Raw genomic sequence first — 25,403 nt, 5'->3', positions numbered from 1 at the left:
AAGTGCGATCTCATCAGAGTCAGCACAATGAGACACAGAGAGCGCTGCTACAACTTTAGAGACTTTTTAACTCATGTTAGGTCATTTTGGTCGTACACAGCCCTCCAACAGTCCCACTACTGTTTAAAATGATTGTCAAGAGGAGCGGTTGCAGCAATCATACGTCATGGATCATACCCAAGGGGCAACATCCGGTTAGTAACAAGGAAGCTTGTGCAGAAGTGCTAAAAGTCGCTGTTTGTAGAGAATCCGCTTGAGGCTGGCTCCAGAAAGACCCGAAGTCACGTACACATCCGGCCATAAAAACAGACTTTTATGGCAAGGTTCAAAAAACAGCTTGGGTCTAAAACGCTGATTTCACTATTGACACACTCTGTACAGAGAGTGAAGTTTTTTTCTATCTCTCTAGGTGTAGAAGTTAAGATAATTTGATTTTTCTAATCAGAGGCACAGCTCAGGCCACGGAATGACTTCATTACACGGTTTCAGGAACAGACGAGTGACGTCACAGATGCCACATCTATGTTTTATACAGTCCATGGTCATACCTCATATCCATGTGCTTGTGCTTGTGCATGAAGTGATCCATGCCGAAGCCCACCTCTCCAAAGCATGCCAGAGCGAAGAAGTGAACACTCCTGGAGCACTTCATGCTTGCAGTCACACTGGCCAAACTATCTGAACTTTGGGGTTTAAACGTACTTAACCATGGTACGGCCAGTGAGACTGTGCCGTTTGTGTCTTATTGTCTCTTTGTGAAACAGACCCCTGAATGCAGTGTGATAGTTAAATGCTAATTTGTGGTGGGAAGCAGTATTTTTAACATGAGCTTGCAGGTTTGCAGAAAGCAGCAATAAAGAAAGTGCCTCGGTGGCATGCTGCTAACCCTGCTAATCCTGCTAACTTAATGGACTTAATGACTACAGATGATGCAAACTACTGCAAACAGCAGGAAAGCCACGGTCAACGCTGCTTCTGCCTGTTCTCCTTTATTTGATTTGCTTTTATATATATTTTAGTAAGTCTCATAAGAACCTGATGTTGATTAAGCCCAGCAGGAATCCTGTTGGAGTCGATATTTAACCAGCAAGAAACTGTGTTTTTTTGTGAAATATCTCAGGCTTAAAGCTGCTGTTGAGTTTTTGATGGTTATAAAACAGACTGATGTCTCTGAGTGACCCAGCAAACGAGCAAACAAGACCATCTGGAGAAGATTGACGACTTCTATATTAGATTTTTATTAATGTCCGCCGCTGCTGCCAACAGGTTTGTGTCAGACAAAGCGATTTATAGCACGCTGCCAGAACTATCTTTTATTTATTTCTTTTTATACACTTTCTACATCAGATTTTCAGGTTGAATGATATGTTTGATCGCTTGAAGAGAGCAGGAAGGCATTTTTCATCAGGGAACTCTCATTTTACACGTACATGAAAAATCACCAAAGATAAAAAGAGGTTCAGTTTCATCAACTAGGGCCAGTACAAAGAGTAACAGTGTTTCAGGTATGGCTAGATCAAACAAAGTAAGCATCTTTTAAAGTTAAGGTCTCTCTTTCTAAAAAGAAAAATAAGATCTCCTGAGGGGTGGACGATATGGCCTAAAATTTATATCACCGTATTTTTCCTTCATATAGCTATAAAGGTAGTATATCACAGTTTTCCAACATGTAAAAAAGGGGAGTCTTTTCAAACATGATTCTGACTCTGTTCTGTGTTAAAAGTGTACACATTCTACCCAGCAGGTGTAAAATGTCTAATACTGGGTTAGAAAAAGGCCTTTTGAAAGTGCTTTTGAAAGAGAAATTTATCCAATTTCAAGCTTGAAGCGCACTCTACTGGTGATTGAACTGGGTCTGAGGAATGAAGAATACTTACAGATTTTTTATTCTTTTTTTTGCATTCTATTTAAAATGGTGAGCAATTAACTACTAACATTTTGGATGCCAATAAATTTGTTAAAATTAACATTACTAGTTTCTTGTTCCATGAGTTTTCCTAAATGTATGTTCTGATGTTTTCCGAAGCCTGTAAGGTTGTCTATTGAAGCATTTAAGGTTTCTGTGCTTTTATTCCACTGCTACTGTAAAACAGATGGCTGTGGCATGAGACATGAAGTTTCGTTGACGTGTATTTTCCGTCGCTATCGTGTTTTTTTTCGGACAACAGACAGACAGACACAGAGATACAGACAGATCAGTGATTTTGACTGACGAGCCGAGGGCAAGAGTTCAGACTTAGAGCCTGAACCACAACCAAAAAACCAAAACCTTATGTGGCAGTTGCTCGGTCTACAGCTTTATCAATCCAAGGTAGGATTCCTAAATTTTTTAATACTGTTTTAAGATATTTATCATCACCACTCACAAAGAGTAAAAACAACAACCTGTCGCGACAGAATAGCGTAAAGTCATGCTGGACAGCGCTCAGGCTTCATCCTCAGAACAAGAGTCTATCAAAGGCATTTTGTAGATACATGATTATTGGACACAAAAAATCAAAACAAACTTATAGCAAACTAGCACAACGCTTGTTTTCCCTTTCCCATCAGCAGAAACACCTGCTGACATGACAACAGACACTTGTCTGGACGCACCGGAGCAGGGTGGCTATTTATGCCTGAACTCCATCAAAGCTCGGCAAATTTCATATTACTCGTTGGCATGTATTTTATTGATAACGAAAATAATCAAGAAATTTCTTGGTTTTAGTGCTACGAGGCTTTGAAGCTTGTTAGACCGTAAAAATCTGTAATTTAGCCACACTGTTTAACCCTCAGGGTTCAAAGTTTGTGAAAATTGTAGCTGCTCGTAGTCCGCAAACTACGGTTTCAGTTTGCCTCGAAAAATGGTTGTATCACATTTTAGGTTTTGAGGTTTGACCATAGACACTAACCTGTCGCGATGTAAAACCTGTGTCCAAAACATGGTAGTGGTCATCATGCACACCAGCTGTTTCGCTTTCTGAACGCGGTATATGTTTACTTCGTCACGTCACTGACTGTATTTTCAGAATGGCTGTGGCAGAAACGTGTTTTCTCACGTCAGGAGTAATGAATCGCCCCATAGATTAACCACTACTTGGACTAAGTTATGTGTAACAATGCTTTACTGCGGTAATGACGGTATTAAAAAAATCATTTTATGGCACCATAATACCGGTGATAGTGATGAAACCGGTGTAACCCCCCCCCCCCCCAGGTCTCCCCATGTGTCAAAAAATGTCATCTGCAACTTCAAAATCTTCCACAAAGGTCATCTGGGTTCTTAAATGATTGAGCGTTGTTATTTACTTCTCAGAGACTGCTGAAACTTTGTGAAGTATTGGCTTCAAATCAACACTGGGATTACATTTTTCCATTTAGGTATGACTCGGCACAGTTGCCCTCCATCCCTGAGATTACAGAGCATTAAAAAGAGATCCCTAAAGTCCTTTATGAACAGGGGGAAATGATTACAAAAATCCTCAACTGTGTCAATGTTGACATTTTCCCCGTCTGCAAGCTGTACTCACTTTACTTCAGTGTCTTCTTTAAAACCCGGACTATCTCTCAGCCTTTTATGTAATTAATTCTCCCTCTTTTATCTCCCCTCTCTCAGGACTTTCTGGGCCAGACCTTCTGCACCCTGGGAGAAATCATTGGCTCCACAGGAGGACGGCTGGAGAAGACCCTGTCGTGAGTTCCCCGCATCCTACCTTCCTTTTTATTAAATCACAAAAACGTGATTCCCTCCTTTTGTTGAGACGTTGAGTCGTTTTTTTTATTTTTTTATTTTGCACATAAATAATTCTTAAGACGGGCAAAGTGAGAAAGAGATGAATCCCTTTCTGTCTCTTGTTCCACATGTATTGATGGCTGCTGTGGGAAACATCATTTTCTGATCCATCACGCTAATGTAATGTGTATAGACTCACCAAGTTTAAATAGCCTCATCTGTTATACTGTTAGATCAGAGAGTGAGAGGCCAGATGAGCTGGCTGCATCACTGCACACTGAGCTCTCCTTGTTGAAGTAGTGTGCTGAAGAGTTTTGTGATGATACTAAAGGAGCTGAAGCCTGCAGACATTCATTTGTTTCTGCAGGAGTAAATATATCTTTGGATATTGACAGATTTGTTTGCTTGGTTTTATGGATGCTGGACGTTTTTCTCTCAAAAAGGAAATATAGTGAATTCAATGAACCCATAAACCCATCGCCTGTTCCTCTTTGCAGCATTTAATAACACACAGGAACAAAAAGAGTGCTATGAAATGTAATGAAATGGATTTAATCCCTTTTTTTTCCCTTTTTCTTTTTTGCATGGTGGGCAGTTTTGTGGAGACTAGAATGCCGTAAAAAGTCAAAGTGCTGAACAAGGTTAAAACAAATAAATTAATCAGATAAAAGTACAAACCTGAGTGAAATTAACAATGAAAACAACATTTTTTCGAGGAGACCCTCAAGAGGAGCAGGAGTTATGACAAAACTTGAGGACTCGTGAAAAGTGCAAAGTATGACATTTGAGTCATGTTCCAGCAGGCAGCAGCTACATGAAATCAGTCCACGTGGAGACATAAATAGACGACAAGCATCATCCACAGCAGCTCCATCACTGACTGCACAGCATGCTCCAAAGTGTTCCCTTCCCACCGTGTTTCTAATCAGGCAGCAAACCTCAGCACCATCCTGCCATGTGTTGCTTTTTTAGGACACAACCTGGTGCTTCTATTATCATGGGCTTCCTCCCGACCTGGCTCAAAGATTACAACAAAAGAGGAAGACACTTGATGATCAGACTGTGAAGAAGTGGACAGACAGAAAGGTTTCCCAGACATATGCTGACTTTCTGGTTGAAGAAATAACAGCAGTTAAACCAGGAGGCTGTTTTCACTTGATGCAGCCAACAGGTGTAAGACTGACCTCTGTGAAAGGATTACTCAGTTACTTGCTTCTTATGCTTGAAGAGGAAAAGCTACTCATAATGTGCTTTAAAATATGAAGACTTGAGAGGCTGACCTCTGGTTCATCCTTCTCTTTTGCAAAAAATCTAAAGGATTAAGTTAATTTCATCCTCCTGGACCTGAACTCTTGTGGTAAATTGAGCTCTAGTGCGAGCTGTGTGAACATCTGCCTCAAAGTGCAACTCTCAGGTTGGAGACCTCAGAGAAGCAGAAGTTTTAACGTTTTTTTTTTCAGGAAGTTTATGAGTTAACACAGCCCAGTAGCTTCTTGAATCATTTTTTGCAAGTTGTATTTTACCTCCTTGTAAAAAATGATAAATAGTTAAAAAACAGCAACAGACAACTGAACAGGACACAGCATAAGGGCAGATTTCAAAGAGGGGATATTGTGTCTTCTTTAGTCTTTATTCTGTCCTTCTGGTACCTCCGTAACAGCTTTACATGAATTAGAGCTCAAAAAAATCCCTTCTTTTTGCTGTTTTAGAAAATATTTAAGAATTTGTCTAAAATGCTTTGTTTAAGCTGCTGTCTCTTTAAGGCTCCTCACTTCACAAACCCCTTTCCTCTGATTGGTCAGCCCTCTGGAGGTCTGTCTGAGTTGAAGCAATAGGCAGACCTTCATGCTTGAAGTCCCATCTCTCTGACGTGTGATGAACTGAACAGGAGATCTCAGGAATATCTTGTGCTTTTTAAGAACAGAGCAGTTTGAGCTGGTTTCAGGTTACTATACGAGTGATTTAGTTGGATTTAGCTCTCACTGAGGGCATTAAGTCTTAAATGTAAAGCTTAAAAACGTCCATGCTTAATGAACATTGATGTGCACACTCCCCAATTGTTGAAAAAGACATGTTAAAGTGTCCTCTTAGAAGCCAAAACTTGAGTTCACTCTTTAGTCAAAACACCCACATAAGCGCCCCCCTGGGGGGCCATAAAGCAAGCTCAAGTGCCCTCTTAGAAGCCAAAACTTATGTCAGATTGCCTGCACTGGGGGTCAATACGTGCTTGTAAGTGCCCTTTTAGGAGCCAAAATGCATGCTTGTTATGACCCAGTCTAGGGACACTGGGGATAACATAAAGTTGACCTCTCCTGTCTCACCACCAGAACAACTCAACACAGAAAAAGAAAACCGGAATCAAGTTTGCAGTCTGTAATTAAACCAAAATTTAATTGTTTTTCTTGCAGTAATTTTAATTTACCAGAGTTAACTCAGAGTGACAGCAAAAGAATAAAGAAACAAACAAAAACACTCTGATAAATCATAAAACTTACCAAAATCTAAATCTAGATTTTAAAGGTGTCATATTATGCTCCTTTTCTGCAGTTTAAAATGGATAATTGTTGTCTTCATGAAATGGTAGTAACATGTTTTGGTCCAAAAAGCCGATAAATCAAGCACAGCAGCATTGTTTCCAGGCTCTCATAGCCTCTCTGTTCAGAACGCTCTGATTTAGTGGGCGTGGCCTTCATATGTAAATGAGCCACCGCTGATACCGCCCCACTCTTCTGCATCACTGAGAGCGGCACCACGAGCTGCGAGTGAACAATGTTTAGAAAACAGCGAAGCTTGTTTACCGTAACATTATAGGCTTAAACAACAGGCTAACCACAGCTAAAGTTAGCATCCTGAAGCTAACACAGAGACAGGAGGGACATTGAGGAAAAGCTCTTACATCTGCTCCACAGCATACAGCATTTAAAATACTCACATTTCCAGGGTCCAAGATTTGTTGGCGGATGGTTGGTAATGCACCTGAATTCTGGACCAGTCTATTCGCTAGCCCTCTGTTGTACTGACCAAAGTTGGAAAAGTAGTCGGCCGTGAAGTGACTAGCACACACATGCACAGTTTTACTGAGTGTAGCTATTTTCTTGATAAATGAACTCTAGCCACTCAGTCTTGTCTCCTTCCGAAATGGGAAGCTTGTGCATGGAACTATGTGGCTGTTTACAGCCAAAAACAAAGCAGTGATGGCTCTTCAACTTTGGCATTCTCCTCTCCTCTGCTGAAGAGATTTCTCTCCAGCAGAGGGGAGCGAAGTGGGGGTATCTGCTCCGGTGGACCAGTCAGGTCAGACTTGCTCCTGATTGGTCAAAAAAGGGAATCGCTGACATCTGCAAATCCCCAAAATCCAAACAGCTCATTTTAGGTCAGGATTTTAAATTCACAAGAACTACTACATACAGGTTTTGTCATTAAATATCACATTTTGTGGGCTGGGAGGAAAGCCAAAGACCCACTCTTGAGGGCAAAACATGCCCACGTGTCCTCTTGGAAGCAAAAAATCATGCTAGATTACCCTCTTTGGGGGACCAGTATGTGTATGAAAGTGTCTTCCTAGGGGCCAAAATGCATGCTAAAGTGCCCTGGTAAAGGCAGAATTTAGTGCCCTCATCAGTGGCAGGAACGTGCTGTTAGTGCCTCTTTTTTTCTTTTTTTTTGCTTGCAAAAGTCTGTGCAGACCTCTTTTAACAAGTAACCCCTCTAAACCTGAACCAGTCTGTCAACAGAAGAGTCTGCCTGGCTTTATGCAGTCGTGCATAAATCTCTTCCTCTGACTTCAGCCAGTCTTGCAAGCGAGTCCAGTCGGCTGGGGGCCAGTATAGGGCCCTTGGCAGCTGCTCTCTGCCACTGTGACATTATTGACATGTTTCTGAAAGCTTATCATGCACACACAGACCAAACATTCACCCAGTTATGGTTCACTGTCAGCTAAAATACCACCAGGCTGGACGAACCAGAGAGGAAGAGGGAGGGAGGAGTGAAAGGCAGAGAGGAAGAGTGGAAATATGTCCAGCATTGTGGCATCGTGAGGGCTGTGATTGTCGACTCATAAAAACAGTCATTAAATCTGACGTTTTAATAATCAGATGTTATATATGGGGACATCCCGGCTATAAACAAGCTAATGTTCCCTTTCAGATCTTTAGCATGTCTTCTTTCTGGCCTGCAGACACCAACATGGTGCAGACACCCTCACATGTTGGCAAACCAGACAGGATTCATCGATTCATGCCCCGTTTTTTAATTAGACAGACTTTTTAGGACAGGGACGATTATTCACACTCATCTGAAACTTGCCATAAGCAGCATGTGATTAATCATGTCTTCACTGTATCCATAAATGGAAATCACCTTGAGGAGAGGGATGAGAGGAGTAACATGAGTGAAAGGTCACATACAATAAGACCTCTGTCGGAGGAAAGGCTTTAATGATTTACACTGTGATTAATGTGTGACATTGAAGCTTTAAGACTTCGACATCTAATGTAAAAGACATAAAGACTCTGCTGCTTTCAAAGCTGGTGTTTGATTGCAGAGATAAGTTTCTGATGCATAAAAATGTCTCGAGGAGACAGGAAAGAGGTCTGGGTTGTGAGACTTAGCTACAGATGTTTTGTGTCTTATGGTAACTCATAAGATAGTAATAAAGACATGGTTGTATTCATTGAGTTGAAAACAGTTTGGTTCAGTTTGAGTCAATGAATTCATATCAATCAACAACTTTACATGGAGGCAGTATTGGCTAAGTCCCACCAGATTTATTTCACGTCCATCTCCGCTCTGTTGGGTCTCTAAAGAAGATGCTGTATCTCCTAAGTTCAGGCTTTGATCTGATCCAGATCAAAGCCTGATCAAAGCAAGAAGTTCATCATAATAGCAACGTTTCCCATCATTCTCCAATACTTTCTACTTAATCGCTTGTTCTCTTATACTTGCCATATTCACATTACTGTGCTGAGATTCGAGGAAAGACCTATAAAACGTCATTACAGGCACTCAGCATCTTACAGAAAAGAGCAATAAGGACTATTCACACAGTCATCTACTAGGAACGTACCAATCCACTTTTCATACGACCAAAGTTATAAAAATTTACTGACATTGTATCATATCAAACTACAGTCATCATTTATGAGGCCAAAAAATAATAATGATAAAAAGCAACAACCTGAAAATATCCTAAATTTGTTTAGTAATGAGGAGGGAGGCTATCAATTAAGAAGGGAAAATAACTTGATAATTGAAAACATACGAACAACCCCTAAAAGCCTTCTGTATACCTACTGCTGGCATCAAGCTCTTGAACAATCTGGGGGAGGAACTCAAGCAAAGTCCAAATATTTACCAGTTTAAAATAATGTACATAAATATGTTACTTGGAGGGTGCACTGGCTAAGGACCATCCATGGCTGTTATCAATAGTTAAATGATATCGCATGGGGATGAGAGACAGAGAAGCCAATTTGAATGTGGGTATGTGTATATGTGGGTGTATTTAGGTGCATGTGTTTGTATATATATATATATATATATATATATATATATATATATATATATATATATATATATATATTAGTGCTGGGCAAGTTAACGCATTATTTTCGCGTTAACCCGTCAATCTATTAACGCTGTTAAATATTTTATCGCACATTAGTGTATGTTGCTCACATGCTTTTATTTTGTAAATGTCTGTCGCTGACCGGAAGTGAAATTGGCGGAAAAACACGATGAGTAACCAAAACAAGCATGGAGAAGAGGGGCATTTCGGCTATATTTTTTCATCCATTGCCAGTGTTCTCATAAAGTCAGCTCGTCTGCCGTCTTCAGACTACGACTTCCAGTTTGATGGTTGTCCTTACCGGTTTGAGCCTGAGTACACGGACGAGGAGCTTCATGAAAGAAGGATGCAGAGGGAGAGAGACGAAGAGCTGGCTCGAGAACAACAAACAGGAGCGCGTCCACGACTCAATGCAAACTGGTGGTGCCCTTGTGGACAGTGTTCGCTTATGGCAACAGAAGAGGACTGTGTTTGTGATAACGATGGATAGCGATGGATGAAAAAATATAGCCGAAATGAGCGATTTTGCAGAGATTATGTCCCGCGCTGTAGCTCCCTTGCCGTGGCTAAGTGCGGCTAAAATCAGCTGGATCTAAATAACTTCTGAAGGACTCCGAGCTGCACGATGTTTGTCTGAGTGAGTATTTGAGCATGCACACACCTATAAATAAGGTCCAGGTGTCAAAAAAACGGAGTTGCCCTTTAAAGGCGCTCGCCGCTTAGTGTATCAGTCCACGCGCACGGCGTGCCAGATATAAACAAATGCAGGTAGTCTGCCAGGAAGAAGAGACACGATGAGAACTAGAGCCTTATTTAGCTGTGTTTTGTGTGAAAGCAATGCACTGAAAATTCTCTAAATAAAGTGTGAATGCAGACCGATTTCAGAGTTTTTCGGTGGGAGTCCGTTTATTTGTGTTTTTGGTCAAGTAAAATATGGCCTCGTCTGAGTGTAGAGGAAACCGGCAGAGGAGCAGGGAGGGTGTGTGTGCGCCCTGGGCTTCTGCTGCACAAAAACTCTGCTGTAGGGGTAATTTCTGCCCTAAACCTTGTGATAGGACCCAACTTGTTCCATCCCGGAGTATCACTTTAATGCCCTGACAGTGGCAATAAGCTTTAATTTTGTATTTACATTTTGTAAATTTGATATGCACTAAATAGGTGATTTAACGATTACTGTATAACAAGTACTGATTTAGTGTTTGCATGACAGATGTTATGGCACTTTCACAATGCGATTAATTATGATTAATCAGGGAAATTATGCGATTAATTACAAATTAAAGTTTTAATTGTTGCCCAGCCCTATTATATATATATATATATATATATATATATATATATATATATATATATATATATATATATATATATATATATATATATATATATCACATTGTGTAAACAAATAGTTGGAACTGAGAAGTTCTGTATTGTATATTTCAAATAAATCAATTAATATAAAATAAAAAAAATGAATTTAACTAATTAATTGATAAATAAATAAATATTTCTCATAAAATAAGAATTTAAGCCTCCTTATACCAAAACATTCCAATTTTGTTGCCTAAACTTTAACCATTAAGTTAGTTTGTTTAAGTATAAGAACTACCTTTAGGCTATATAAAGTTAATAGTTTTTGTCCAACCTTTAAAAGCACCCTCCTTCCTCAGGGCTTTTGTATTCAGGCTTTAAATGTTCCTGAACTTACACAAGTTTTTTCATAATTTACTGATTTTACAAAATACATTTTGAAGGCTTTGTACCAAATCAAGCCTAAAGGACTCTTTAGATCCACATCACTTTCTAGGAAGTAGAATTTTATCTAAATTTGAAGTTATTTTTTTCATTCGTTTTAGAAAAAGAGATTTTGAAAGTTTTTCCGACCCTCTGGCTGGTCAGCTTGCTTGTGCTTCCTACGCCAGCATCTCTCTCATTGACATCCACATATGTTAATGCAGGACGTCCTTGTGGTCAGTGTCCGTGTGTTTGGCTCTAACAGCACCCGTTCACTGGCTGGTAGCTCCCAGTGTCTCCTAGTTACTGTTTGTCCTGTGGAAACTCTTCATGTAGCTGTTTGATGGTGACATGAGTGTCCTGGTTAATGTTTAGAGCCACATGCAGAGTGTGTGTAGCATCTTTTGAGGGTCTTCAAGTGACTCTGTTTTTAAAGGGGCTGTGGGGAACTTCCAGTTTTGATCAGTGGGCAAAGATGTACATTGCATCCTGTTGCTGTCAAGCCGAGGTAGTTTTTAGACAAATGTCTCATCTACTTTCTTTAAACCGCCAAATAAGTTTTACAACAAAGGCTGTTTCTGCATCAACTTTTAGTGCGCTGCTCGTACCCCTCACCGCAGTTTCAGGCCATATAATTTTAATATCAAAACTGGCAGTTTCATTGCTGATGCTGTCATTAACTTTTCACAAAAAGACACCAGCATCAATATCACTCTGTATCACAACCAGCTGAAAACTCCTCCCAGGGGTTTTGAAATATGGCTTATTACACGCTGAATGCTCCACAGTGACCATCAGCTAATCACAGACTCGATGCCTCTTGGTGCCCCGAGCATCGAAGCTGTTACACTGAAAACATCTGGCTGCGGTGCTAAAACAGTCTAACGGGACAGTATTTAAAGAGCCCGTGAGGAGTTTTTAAGTCATGTTGAAACAGGCTGTGTCCGAAATCACCCCCTATTCACTATATAGTGAATATTTTGCAGTGTTCTCCGAAATCTGAGTGAGCATGGTCATTCACCATATATTCCACTCATTGTATCCCACAATGCATTTTGAAAAGGAGTTTATTAGCGATGCTCACCATATGAGCAATATATACCGTCATGCATTACGGTTCAGACAGAAAAAGGGCTGATTAAATGATTAATGATTACTGATAACATGAAACAACATTAAAAACTGTCAGAGAATAACACTTATCTCTTTTTAACTTTCGGATGAGCCCGTCTCACAACTTCGAGCAGCAACAACAGGGACGTTAGCAGCCGGAATGTTCATGGTGATGCGTTCAATGGACCTTGTAATTCTTAAACACAACATAAGTTGCCGCACAAATGCACGGTTTATTTATTTTTTTAAATAACATGTAATTAATGTTTCTATTATATTTGGCTGTTGTGGGAAATACGTTAAGCATAATTATCACTAAAAAAAATACAGTTTTGCAGTGTTTGAGAAAAGTTGCAACTATAAATCCCTAGCCGTCCGTGAGCGACATGAGAGTAAATACGTCACTGTCAGCAGCTGGCGAGTGAGTGAGTAGTATCCGAAATGTTGTTTTAATTTAGCTGATTGATTAGACTATATAGTACACTACATCTGATTCACTACATAGTGAGTAGTGAGTCAGGAATGAGTGATTGATTTCAGACACCGTGATGAAGTTTGGTAGTGAGAAGAGAGATCTGTTTTTCTCTGCTAAAAATGATTTCTATGATTGATTTTGTAGTGATGGTGGACACTGGAGCCTAACTGCCGGACAGAAAAAGGAAGAAGAGCAAAAGAAAGATAAACAGGAGAGTGATACTGCATGAGCTTAAGGCTAACACTGAGGCTAAACTGTTATTGATAATGTTCATTCCAGCCTACAGTCAGCAGTTATTCTGCAGTGGTCTGTTCAAACTTGAGAGTCTATCAATAAAATGAAGAGTGAGGTTACGTTAGCTCTGATTGGTAGATGACTGGGAGGACGAAACCAGGATTTGCTAACATTAACCTTGTATTACATTAAGGGTCGATTTGACCTGTTTCCGTTTTCATGTGGACTAAATGACCAATTATCCTCCTTTTTCTTCATGAAATTTTGTGACTATTCCTCATTTAGGGTCATGACCTTTGTTGTAAAATCTGGACTCTTCAGTGTGTCGTAAAATGTCTGTGCACAGTTTGTATACAAAGATGATGTTGCGGGTCATTTTGACCCGGAACCTTTGATATAGGTAAGTTAGCTGTTCAGATCCAAAATAAACATGTGTCTTTGATGTCCTTTATTTTGATGGCCTAGTTATTTATATTTTGACTGCCTATGAATAGAAATTCAGACCCAGTGACCCAGGTGTTTGTAGAGGAGGAACTTTCTCTTCCTTGTCCTTATCACTGTTCTCACGTCATCTCTGACATATTCATCAAATATTAGCTCAGGTATGTTTCCATCTGAAGAAGCTTTACCACAAATTTTGAAATGTGATGGTGTTGCAGAGGAAATATTTTGGAGACACGGGACAACATAATTGATAGTCCAGACTGTCAATTTTCCAACAATAAAAAGGATTCAGAGGACAATTCTGCCACTGTCACTCTATCAGAAGGACTTGGGAATTTTAAGGTTAAATAAAAATGGTCAACATCACCAGTGGTGTGCACTGACTTTTTGATGGGAAAGGGCCAAAATTAAAAACAATGACAAAAAAAAGAACATTTTTTTTCCCACCCGAAAGGGCAGCTTATATGTTTTAGCCAGCCGAGTGTGTTTGCAAACCAGGGGGATCCTGTAGCACAGATTTTGGCCTCTTTAGAGCACTTAAGTGTGTATTGAATCAATGGACATAAAACCAAACGTGTGAGCTGACAGATAGGAAAACCTTGAAACCACTTTTATTTTCAGGCTCTATATTGTTGATCTGAAAGCTAGTTGTTGCAGCTTAACATGATAGCATCTCTTGACTCAGAATGGTGTCTTTAAAATCTCACATTTCAGCAACTGTCTCTGACAGACCCCTAACTAAGCCCTAAACTTTCTGAAATCCAGCACTCAAGAAGCTTCTTCCACTGTTGCAGTACTACAAAGTGGTGTTTCTCTATTTGAAATGACATATTTTGATATATGACATGGACCCTGAGTCTGTCCTCTAAAGTTTTGCTGACTATAGCAAGAAAGATCAGAGCAAGGCATTTCTGTTTGGTAGACTTTATATTTATTTTCCTCTTTAGGGAGGTCAAATAATCCATAACGTCCCAATTTGAGCACATTTTGCATCCTGCATTGTTCTCATCAGACTTTTTGCACAGGTTGTTCAAAGTAGCTTGTGGTCTCATCCTGGGATTACTTCTTTAAGTCAAGTTTTGACATCCAACATTTTATTATGATAATTGGTTGGAAACACGAAAAAGCTCAACGCCACCTCTTTAATTTCATAGGTGGCATTTTGGTCCTTTGGTAAAACAACAATTAAATGAAAATTCAACTTTTTCAGCTCTGAAAATTTAAAAACTGTTTCCTACAAAGAGAAAAAAAACTTGTTTACACCAGGAAGCAACCTGTGCTGGAGTTGTACTACATCAAACTGGAGTTGACATTTTATTTCCCCTAATCCCAGCAGAATGCTCTTTTTATTCTTTGTATCTGGTCTGTTCTCTGCCATGCCTAAAAAGTCCTAAAATACCTGAGACAAAAATACCTGGTGGCCTCAATTCCCTTTAAATACACGTTTTGAATTTAAAACACAGCCAAACATCACAACAGAAACACACAACTGTCACATTATCCCCCAACCATCCATCCATACACCTCGTGTCCGCAGCTTTGTCACAAAAATACCACATTCCCCCCCTCCCCTCCCCTTTCGGAGCAGTCAGTCTTTCAAAGACAAAAATAACAGAGAGCAAAGAGAACAGCAACACAGAAAGTGGTGGCAGGAGGCTAAAATGAGAAGAGAAACTACACAATAAAAGACCAGCAGAGCGCAATCACTATTCCTCCCATATGGTCAGTGTCTCTGATGGCTGCCTGCAGGGAATAGACAGCTGTCTGGAGCCTCTGTTAGATCAGACACAGCAGAGCCCAGGGGGGAAACAATAGGACAGGAAGAGAGCTAAAGGAGAGATGGAGAGTGAAAGGGGGGTATGTGATGAGTGACAACAAGAAGAGAAGGAGAAAAAAAGGGATTGAGATGAGGGGAAAGAAAGCAAATCACCCGGGCAGAGAAAATATGTGACAGAGAGGAAGAGAGAAGAGGAGAGGGTGATGGAGCTGGGGTGAAGGAGATGGTGCAGAAGAAGGAGGAAGACGGATGTAATGACAAGGATGAGTTTCCAGAGAGAGATGGATCTGTGTTTACTTACACACACTTTCTTTTCATGTTCAGTTTTTTGAACACAAACATACACTGACAAACGCATACAGCTTGGACAGAGACATCACAGACCCTGTAAATATATATATATATATATAAAACTTGTTTTATTGATTTTTTTTCTTCGTTCCCTGCCATCAATAACACACTCCAACAATCACACACACACACACACACACACACACACACACACACACACACACACACACACACACACACACACACACACTTTGTCACACTCTAACGCACTCGCACTCATACACACTCACACACGAACAGAACAGAACATATACATGGCTCTAGTAGCCTCCACATGTTGGTGGGTGTATGTTTTTATAGGTCAACACTTTAAGAAACAGGTTTCATGCTGCGTGGCAAACCAAGCAATCCTTTCTACTTACCTGTGTGTTGCTATGGTTACCCAGGGGGGCTATTAGTCGAGGCAGTTAAGGTATAACAATGATCCAAAAATTTTCCCCTTTTGAAAAATATAAATGGGAGGCTCGATTGGGTGCCTTTAATGGATGCTTATACAGCACTAAAGGAACGAAGAGGGAGATTTTTCAGGGAACCTGGGGTGCATTTATTCAGATATAAAGTTTCATTCAACAAAGTGCTAAAAAAAACAGTCCTCAGAGATTTTTTCTCCAGAATAACATGATAGAATCCCAAAAGAGCTTTACTGAATTAAGATCTAGTGACTGAGGAGGCCACTGAAGTCCAGTGAACTCATCGTCATGCTGAAGAAAGCAGTTTGAGATGATCTGAGCTTTGTGACATTGAGTTTTATCCTGGTGGAAGTCTCCATCAGAAGATGCGTACACTTCAGTCATAAAGGGATGGGCATGGTTAGCAACCATACCCAGGTAAGCTGTGGACTTTAAACCAGGCTTACTGTACCTTCCGTTTTCATCTGAACTGGGAAGTGGGGAGTGGGAAGAATGTTCCAGTTGCCAAGTCAGAAAAACGTGCCATAGATACAAAATTTCTATTCATAAACATCATAATACTTCGTCTACAGCTGATCTATTGCGACAAACACTAGTCAGGAATTCTAAAATATTATTTACTGGTCACACCAGGGAAGCCATCTATGATTGTAAACTCAGGGGTGGAGTGGATCTTTTGACTTCCCAGTACGAAATCTGACCTCAGGGGGTGTTCTAGTTGAAATTTCCCACTCGCAACTTGTTCCGACTTTTGAGTACATACGGATCCACCATCAGTTGGTACTAAGGGATCCAAAGCAGTGGCGGCTGCTGGTCAGTCAAGGAGGGGAAGCACATTTTTTTCCGACATCATAAATTTGTTTATTTATTTAAACGTAAATTCTACCCTCCGTGTCAGCTTGTTAGCAGCTGGAGCTGCTACGTGAGACTACGAGAGGCTGTAAGTGTGAGTGACAGGGGGAGAGGCTCCGCAGCTGCAGCTGTAGCTGCTTATTGGTGAAAAGAGAGAGAATCTTTAAACACAATGCTCGTTGTTTTTAAGAGAGGTAAACTCACTGGGGATTGATAAAGCCTGAATGTACAAGTCAGAAGATGCTCCGGTAGAGGGTTATACTTCAAGATCGCTGACTGGCTCATTTGACTGTCAATCAAAAAGGGATTCGGCCTCAGACAGATCATCCAATCATCATGCAGAAGCCCAGGGCCAGCCCACTGCCTCATAGACCCCCAGAGATGCTGAGCATCCGATGGGCGGGACAAAGCCCAGCGTTTATCCAATGACTGTCCAATTTCCACAGTGGAACAACCCACTCTACGCTTCTCCGCTGAAGTCAGAAGACGCTCAGCGTCTGACTGAATTGAAGCGCTGAGACGCTGCTGGGATGAATGAGAAGGAGGTGGAGCCAGTTACCTGTGATAGGTTTTAGATTCTGAACAAAAAAAGAAGGAATTCTAGCTCATACTTTGTCAATGAAATGTAAACACAGCAGTACATATCACCACTTTTATTGGGAACACTTTCAGGGAAGCTGAGTTTCCCTTGCAGTCTTAGAGCGCGGTCACACCTGCCATCCAAACTGTGCCGTGCTTAAGCAGGATGCACCCCTGCAGCGCTGTTCCCCAGCTGGAGAGTATGGCTAGCGGTCACACTACCCCAATATGAACCAGACTTTAGCAGGTATCACACACGCGCACAGCCCGCCTACGTCATCGTGAAGCGTCTGTTTACATGAAGTGCGATCTCATCAGAGTCAGCACAATGACACAGAGAGAGCACTGCTACAACTTCAGTGACTTTTGGACTTATGGTGAGTGGTTTTCGCCAGACACAGCCCTCTAACACCCCCGCTTTGTTTAAATCATGTATAATGGATCACACGTGCTGTTCGCGTGCTTGTGCTCGTGCATGAAGTCTAAACCATGCCGAAGCCCACCTCTCCGAAGCGTGCCAAAGCAGGGAAGTGAATCGTGCTTGAGCACGGCACAGTTGCGGTCACACTGGCCATTCCAAACGCGCTTTAGGGCTGAAGCGTGCTTAGGCACGGCACGATTGGCCAGTGTGACCGCGTCCTTAGAGCAATCGCCACTGATCCAAAGTAAGCCAAGATAAACTCCCCCACCCCACTACACCAGCAACAGCAGCAGCCAGAAGCATTGATCCAAGGCAGGATGGATCCTTGCTTCTATGTTGTTTACTCCAAATCCTGAACCAACCATCTGAATGTGGAGCAGAAATCCAGACTCATCAGACCAGGAGACGTTTTTCAATCTTCTGTGGTCCAGTTTGGGTGAGCCTGTGTGAATTGTGGCTTTAGGAGGGTCACCTGGTGTGGTCTTCTGCTGCTGTAGCATGTCTTCTCCAAGGTTGGACGTGTTGTGCGTTCAGAAATGCTCTTCTGGAGACATTGGTTGTAACGAGTGGTTATCTGAGTTACTGTTGTCTTTACATCAAGGCAAGGCAAGTTTGTTTGTGGAGCACAATTAATACACAAGGCAATTCAAAGTGCTGTATAGCAAAAATAGGAAAAAATCACAATAGGCAAAATAAAATCATTGCATAAAATCACACCACAAAACATTAAAAGTTATTGATTGAATTGAAAGAGAGGAGTGAAGATGAAATACTTTCAGGTGTTGTATGCTAAGCTAAACAGAACTATTTTTAGCCATGACTTAAACTTTGTTTAATCATCTCAAACCTGTCCATTCTCCTCTGACCTCTGGCATCAACAAGGCATTTGTCATTCTCTCTTTTTGGGACCATTATCCATAAACCTTAGAGGTGGTTGTGGGTTAAAATCCCAGTAGACCAGCAGTTTCTGAAATACTCAGACCAACAACCATGCCTCATTAAAAGTCACTTAGATAACCTTTCTTCACTATTCTGATGCTCAGTTTGAACTTCAGCAGCTTGTCTAGACTATGTCTACACAAACACTGTGTCGCCCATGTGATTGGCTGATTGGATATTTGTGTTATGAGCAGCTGGGCAGGTGTACCTACCAAAGTGATGGGTGTTTAGTCTGAATGAAATCAACAGGACTCTGAGCATTAACTGAAACTTTTTAACTTCCCCACATCACTACTTGTAGTTGGCAGCCCAGCAGAAAGCAGACGGATCACTCATTTGTCAGTTAATGTAAAGGAATGAGGCTGATCTGTGAACAATCCTACACCCTGCCAGTCGCCCTGATGAGGATTGATGAGGTGGAGAGCAGACTAAACAAGCCATCCGCATGGATGCCTATGTTTGCCGGGTGTATGACGGCACAGCGGCCTGGGTCATTAAATTATACCTGTCTGAATTCAGCTGCCGGGCATCGGTCAGTCTGTGGGAGCAGCGTGTCAGAGGGCAGGCGGTGTAATTGGGGGCAGTTGGTTGGAGGCCTCCTGCTCTGTGGCTGATGTCACAGAGGCAGAGAGCAGCACACACACACACACACGCACACACACACACACACACACACACACACACACACACACACACACACACACACACACACACACACACACACACACACACGCACGCACGCACGCATAGTGCTGACACATTTTAGCGAACAAATAATTTGTCAGCCACACAAAATCACAGATTTTATCTCTGAGAGGTAACAAACAGTGTCAGACTGCAGACACTGAGAGTGTTTGTTATTGTTTCTGAGCTGCTGCTTGTTCAGGAGGCATCTGCACATGTGTTTGCTGTGGAGTCTGTTTTAACACATGAAACATGAGTAAGCAAACATCATCGAGCTCTTCTCATGGATCAGCAAAGTGCTTTGAGTGAACATGATAATTGAAAGAAACAAGCAAAACATTTGGGTTTGGATCTGCACCACACAAATCACAGCAAAAAAACTGATCAGACAATCAGCAAATATCCGTTACTTCACTTTTACACCAAAGCCCTGTTTGCAGTTGGCTTTGTGTGATTAGGATTAGCTCACAGTTTGTTCTGAGCTTGTAAGCTTGTAGCATCTTTGTAAAAAGTGTGAGAATGCAAATCTGAAACTAAATCGATCTAATCTGTTTAGCAAAACAACTTGTTGGAAAAGGATTTAAGGCAGGAAAATACAACCAAATCTGTGATGGACACATTTCTGAAGCACATTTTGGAACCTTCACAGTGTGACAAAACAATGACAATGGCTACAAAAGCAAAGATTATAGAAATTTCTATAAAACATAAGAACGCAGACTGGTTCAAAAGATAAATTGTTTAAAAACAAGCAGCAGCTCTTGGTCGTAAGACAGGAGGACAATGCCATGATGCTAAAAACTGCTGTTCCTGAAGTGTTCACTTGAGGATGGATGCAGGACTACTAGAAATCACATACACTCATTAAAAACCCTTTGCAAGGATGCTTAAAGTTCACCTCGACTCTGCTTCTTTATGTCATGTTCATTGACTGTATATAGAGTTAACAGTGTGGCTCCATCATTTATCATTGTATAGTTTTAAAGCCAAAATACCTCCGTCACAGGCGCAGTTATTGGCAGCTGTTGTGCAGCCAGAGTCTGCGCAGTAGAGACTATGAGGAATTTAGAGAGGATCTGAGTGGAGCTGCATAAAAATATAAACATATTTTTTTTAATATCATAATATCAGCTGTCAATCATTGTCAAACGTGACAAAAAACCTTGTTTTTACCCTCATATAACTAATGAAAATGAAACTTTACAGAAAGAAGAGAACTTGAATACAAGGAGGCAAATATCTTCAAAACACCACAACAATCGGACATGAGAAACTTTTCTATGAGGTATATTATTTTTTTAAAAGTATGACCACAGCCCAGCTGGAATGACTGGGGAGCTGATTTTTTTTTTTCTTTGCCTATAGCGCCAGCCACCAGGGGGAGCAGTTTTTGTGGCAACCTCACTTTGAGCTGAGCAAGATGATGTCCATTTTTGTTTTTTACATTCTATAATTGTGCTATGTTGACTGATAGTTACACTGAGTTGAATTAGCTTGAAAGTGTCACTTCAAAAACTAATGGGTAACAGCACTGAGTCTTCTTCCATTATACTGACAGCCAATGTTTATTACTGGGACTTAGTATTGCCCATAGTTTCAACTTTTATCACACAATTTTCACTTTTTATATCATAATGATAGCAATATTTGAGGCTCTGTTGTTTCTTTAAAGCCAAGTCCTCCTCTCTCTGTTTTGAAGCCTGGTGGAAACCCCAGGCCCCCACAAGTCTCCACTTCTTTTATGTCTATTTATGGCACTACCTTAGCTAAAGGTCAGCTTTCAGGCCAGTCCTATACTGGTTTGCAATCCTCCCCCATAAACAGCAGATTACAGTTTAAACCCAGCAGAGCAAACTCCAAAAACAGATAAATAAGCCTTAGACAATTTAAAGATATTAAGTCAAGGCTTACGAAACAGAGGAGTGATAGAGACAAACATGAGAGACCTGAATTACTGTTTCCTCTTTTTTAGTTCAAAGTTGTTTAGTTTGTTTAATCAGATGTGATGTTTCTTGAAATGAAAGAACGAATTTTCGTCCATCCAGCATCAAGTTAAAACTGTCAGAATGGACAAACCCCAAAATTGCGGGGGTTAATATTTCCAAAAGGATCCTTGAACCATGTTGAATGAACAGTGTGAGTGTTGCAGAGAAACGCTGATTGGAAAACATGCTCAGGCACTTGAACGCACCAAAGGAGAGTTGGGGGTTGTGTACTCTGATGTGTGTGTGTGTTGGAGAGGGATTATTACAGAACATTTAAGGACAGTGATGCTGCGAGGAGGATAACACATTTATACTCCCTAACACAGAGATTATAATTGGTTTAAGTGTGGCCTTGAAAAAAAGGAACAAGCAGCCGATAAGGATAACTGGTTTAGGAGTAATTACAGAGATAGAAGGAATTGCTGCGGCTGGCTGAAATGCGGAATAAATGAGTTTAGTGGTTTGGGGACACACACAGGGAGGATGAGGAGTAACTGTCTCAGAAGAGGAATTAAAACTCCAAGGTGAGATGATGCTCCTGGTTTCTGGTGGTTACTTTGAGATCATCCACCTGTAATCAACTTTTAACGGTTAAAAACTCCCTTAACAAAGTTTGTTCTGTTAACAGCAAAGTTTGCTTTGTCACGACTAGAGTCAAAGGATCGCTCCTCCTGGTCATATATTGTCAGATTTTTTGCTAACATTTAAGTACTGCAGCCATCACAGGAGATGGTTGATTTCTCCAGCTGTGCTTCATTATAAATATGGATAGCTTGGTTTAAAATCATCATTTGTAATGATAATAAACACTATTTTTGTTATTTGTTAATATGACTTTTTCAGATTGAATAACAAACTTTTGTAGGTATCTTTAAATTTGTGTAAACAAAGCACACAGTGGTCAGACTAAGGTCATAGTTTGACTGTAAAGTCACCGCAAGGGATCTAGTCTTTTCTGTGTATTAGTGCAGAAAAAAGAACTGGACTTCTGGCTGAGAATGTCTCACTTACCTCAACAGGCAGCACTGTGTCTCTTTTTGATAAGTGAGCTGCGTGTGTATCAAGTTTGGTAACTTGTTTTGGTTCAGACAAAGAGAAAGTAACACTCTAAATCCGATGGATGAGGCTGTAGCTCTTCATGTTTTTATGTATTTGCCATGGTGTTGTTTTGTGTGTTGGAGCCATAGACTGCATGAGCACAGCAACCCTACGGCATTCCAAGTCCTCTGAATCCAACCATAGTCTGATATTAATCAAGCTATGCTTAGTCTGATCTGGGTCTGACTAAGCTGTTCACATGAGCCATGTTTCCACCAAGCAGTCTGATTTGGTTCAGTACGGTTTGGCACGGTTTGGCACAGTTAAGCCTGATCCCGTTTGCGTTTCCACAGCAAAACTGTGCCCTCTCGTGGTAGGCGGCGTGTAAGTCGGATGCAGCAGGTGTTAAATAATAGCGTGACGCCATAGCAGCGCGACACAGTTTACCCCGTTAAAAAATCCAACAAAGAAGAAAAACGCGACACAGTAAACAAAGAACATAGATGGAAGACATGCAGCATTTTCTCCTCTTGGTGATTGGCATGTAGCTCTTTGATACAAAGTGCAATCAAGCTTTGTTTCACAGAAAACTGTGTGCCACCAGGAGAAATGCAGCCACTGTCACATGGTGACGATTCTACTACCAATCAACGGTCTGCAGTGTTGTAGTTCCACCTTCCGAGAGAGGATCGGTTCAGTCTGGCACCCATATGAAAGGGTCCCAAAAAGTGGGACGGCTCGTCTCGGTTATTTGGGGATCTGTCCCGGGATAAGTCAGTGGAAATGCCACAAAAAGCACGCCGTATTGAGACGAACCTAACCGGTCTGCTTGGTGGAAACGCAGCTATGCATTTCAATAGTCCGATCTTGAACTGACTAAGCTTACAGTCTGAAGTTGCATGTAAACATACTGACTGTTGAGTTAGAGCAACAACATCACCCAACTTTAACAGTATCCCATGATTTCTGTGCTCCTAACCATTGTTGATGATGCTGCAAAATTCTTTAAAAGTGTTTCAAATCTTACAGATCTCTTCTTCCATTCTGTGCTGTTACCTTCTGACAAAGTTCTCAGCTGTTTGTCTTTCTATGGTCAACATGGATCATGGATTTGTGTTGTTTTTTTAGCCCTTAACAATCATGTCTGCAGTCATTTGGTATTTCTTATCTTTATGATCTAACAAATGGTGGTTAGTTTGCGTATTGTGTTTTATTTGAAATTGTGTTGAACTGTTTGTGCACCTGACTTCCTGTCCAGGTCGACCCTCCTTTTCAGATTGACGTGTTCTTGAGGTGGGTTCTGTTAAAAAAAGGCGTGGCGTGTTCAGTAAACCTCACATAGAACTACAGAAACACAGTCTATTCTTAGGGACTTTGGAGAGGAAAAGAAAATTGATCATCAGGAGTTAGGAGAGCATTCAGAGAAATGCAGTTGAATGAAAGTCAGAAGTCTCAGAGGAAAGTATATGAAGTCATCATAAAAATTATAGTTTCTGAGTTTTAGACTCAAGGGACAGCATGGCATAACTCCAAACCAATAGGATTAAGAGCACCTGTCTATGATTGTTTGGGTCCCTCTTGTTCAGGTAAGGGTCCAAACAGTCCTGACAGAACAGAGCCAATTAGTGAGATCACATCCTCCATTGTTTGATCAGAATCTAAAAGCTGCCTGCTTAGGCTCCAGTCTTTGATAGCGTGTGAGTCAGAGTAACTATTGGGCAGATTTCCAGAGAAATGCTCTTGTCTGGCTCTCCGTGAACTTTCCAAATGACAGCTATGATCCCGAGGTTTACCAGAGTTCTGTGGAGAGGCTGCTCGTCACGTCACTTCATTATAGCAGATGGCGGCTTAGCCTTGTTGTGTTTCCCACGAGCTGTTTACAGCTTACGAAATAGCTCACAGCTGCCTGGCTCGGTTGGTGTTTTCGAGAGGGTATTGTGGTTGCAAAAACTCAAAAGTCAATACACACAGGCAAGTTTTCTTTAAATTGCTTTAAGCTTCAATTATAAGATGCCAGCACATTTTGAAAAGCGAGCGCTAACAAGTCCCTGTGGTGTGGAATGCATCGGGGGCTAAATACTTCAAGTTGAGGAGCAGTATTTCATTACCATCCTGTAGTCAGTAAGCGGGAAAGGCTCGGACAGATTCTCCAGATTCCTGGTCTCCTGCTCTGGCGGGCTGGACGCTGTGTGTGGATAAAGTCATAAATAATTCTCTCATTGTAGCTGCTGGCTACAGCTGGTGGGCAGCATGAGCGAGAATCCATCGGCTCTGAAAATACGTCATGGAAGAGGGCTGTGAAACTCTGAGACGAGGCGAGAGTGCCTAACAGACTCTATCTTTAGATTGTACTTTGTTTTCATCATTTTTATTCCCTCTTTGCAGTGAAATCAATATTCCTGACACGCTCACTCCTTCTTCTCTTCCCTCTCTCCCTCTGTCAGATGTCACACTCTTTCTCTCTTATTTCACTATCAAAGCTAAATAAGTCAGTGGTGCTTCGAGAGGCTTGTTATTATGCAGTCTGCTTTTGTTGTGTCACTGAACCGGGACACAGAAATATTCAGGGTCAGTGAACATCAGCTCTGCCTGCTGGCTTCGCCTCAGGCTTTCTGTTTCCTAAAACCTGGATGTGGACACAAGTCTGGCTCAAGGTGGCAGGTGAAAATGACTCCAAGAAAAGACGGAAAAATGGTTGTGATGGATTCACTGGAAAAAGAACAGCAAGTGCTTTGGGTTGGAGTTTGAATGGGTGGCGGGGACTGTTTTTAACATGTATAGCACTTTGTGCTGCATTTCTTTTATTGTATGAAAAGTGCTTTATAAATAAACTTGATTTGATTTGATTTGACATGACATGAAAGAGAAGCTGCAGGTTGCAATCAAAATAGACTGTTAACCCTGAATTTAGGTTGCACGGCTCAGCCTTTATCTTTGAAGTGTGTCTCTAATTATGCTGAATATTTTTTCAAAACAGTAGCTAACGTGATGGTGTTTGAAACATGGGACATGAACTTTTGATTTCTGGACAAATGTTTTCAAGCGCAATGTTGGAGGTGGCTATATTGGAAATAGTAAATAAGTTT

The 25,403-nt window shown here is 41.1% G+C and overlaps 1 protein-coding gene across 2 annotated transcripts in view; it reads left to right on the top strand.

Moving 5' to 3' along the window:
- The window catches only part of cpne9 (copine family member IX), a 141,623-nt gene that overhangs the window by 60,465 nt on the left and 55,755 nt on the right, over nucleotides 1-25,403 (top strand). For both annotated transcript variants that reach the window (XM_074681400.1, XM_074681399.1), the window contains one exon: nucleotides 3,599-3,675. In XM_074681400.1, coding sequence (XP_074537501.1) covers nucleotides 3,599-3,675 — 77 coding nt within the window. The remainder of the gene's footprint in view (nucleotides 1-3,598; nucleotides 3,676-25,403) is intronic.

Source organism: Halichoeres trimaculatus, unplaced genomic scaffold (assembly GCF_033239565.1).
Source record: "Halichoeres trimaculatus isolate MK-OKI-2021-1 unplaced genomic scaffold, fHalTri1.1 fHalTri1_scaffold_11, whole genome shotgun sequence".
NCBI classification, from domain to species: domain Eukaryota; kingdom Metazoa; phylum Chordata; class Actinopteri; order Labriformes; family Labridae; genus Halichoeres; species Halichoeres trimaculatus.
The sequence above is the reverse complement of the archived record's forward strand: the minus strand, read 5'-3'. Positions and strand labels throughout refer to the sequence as shown.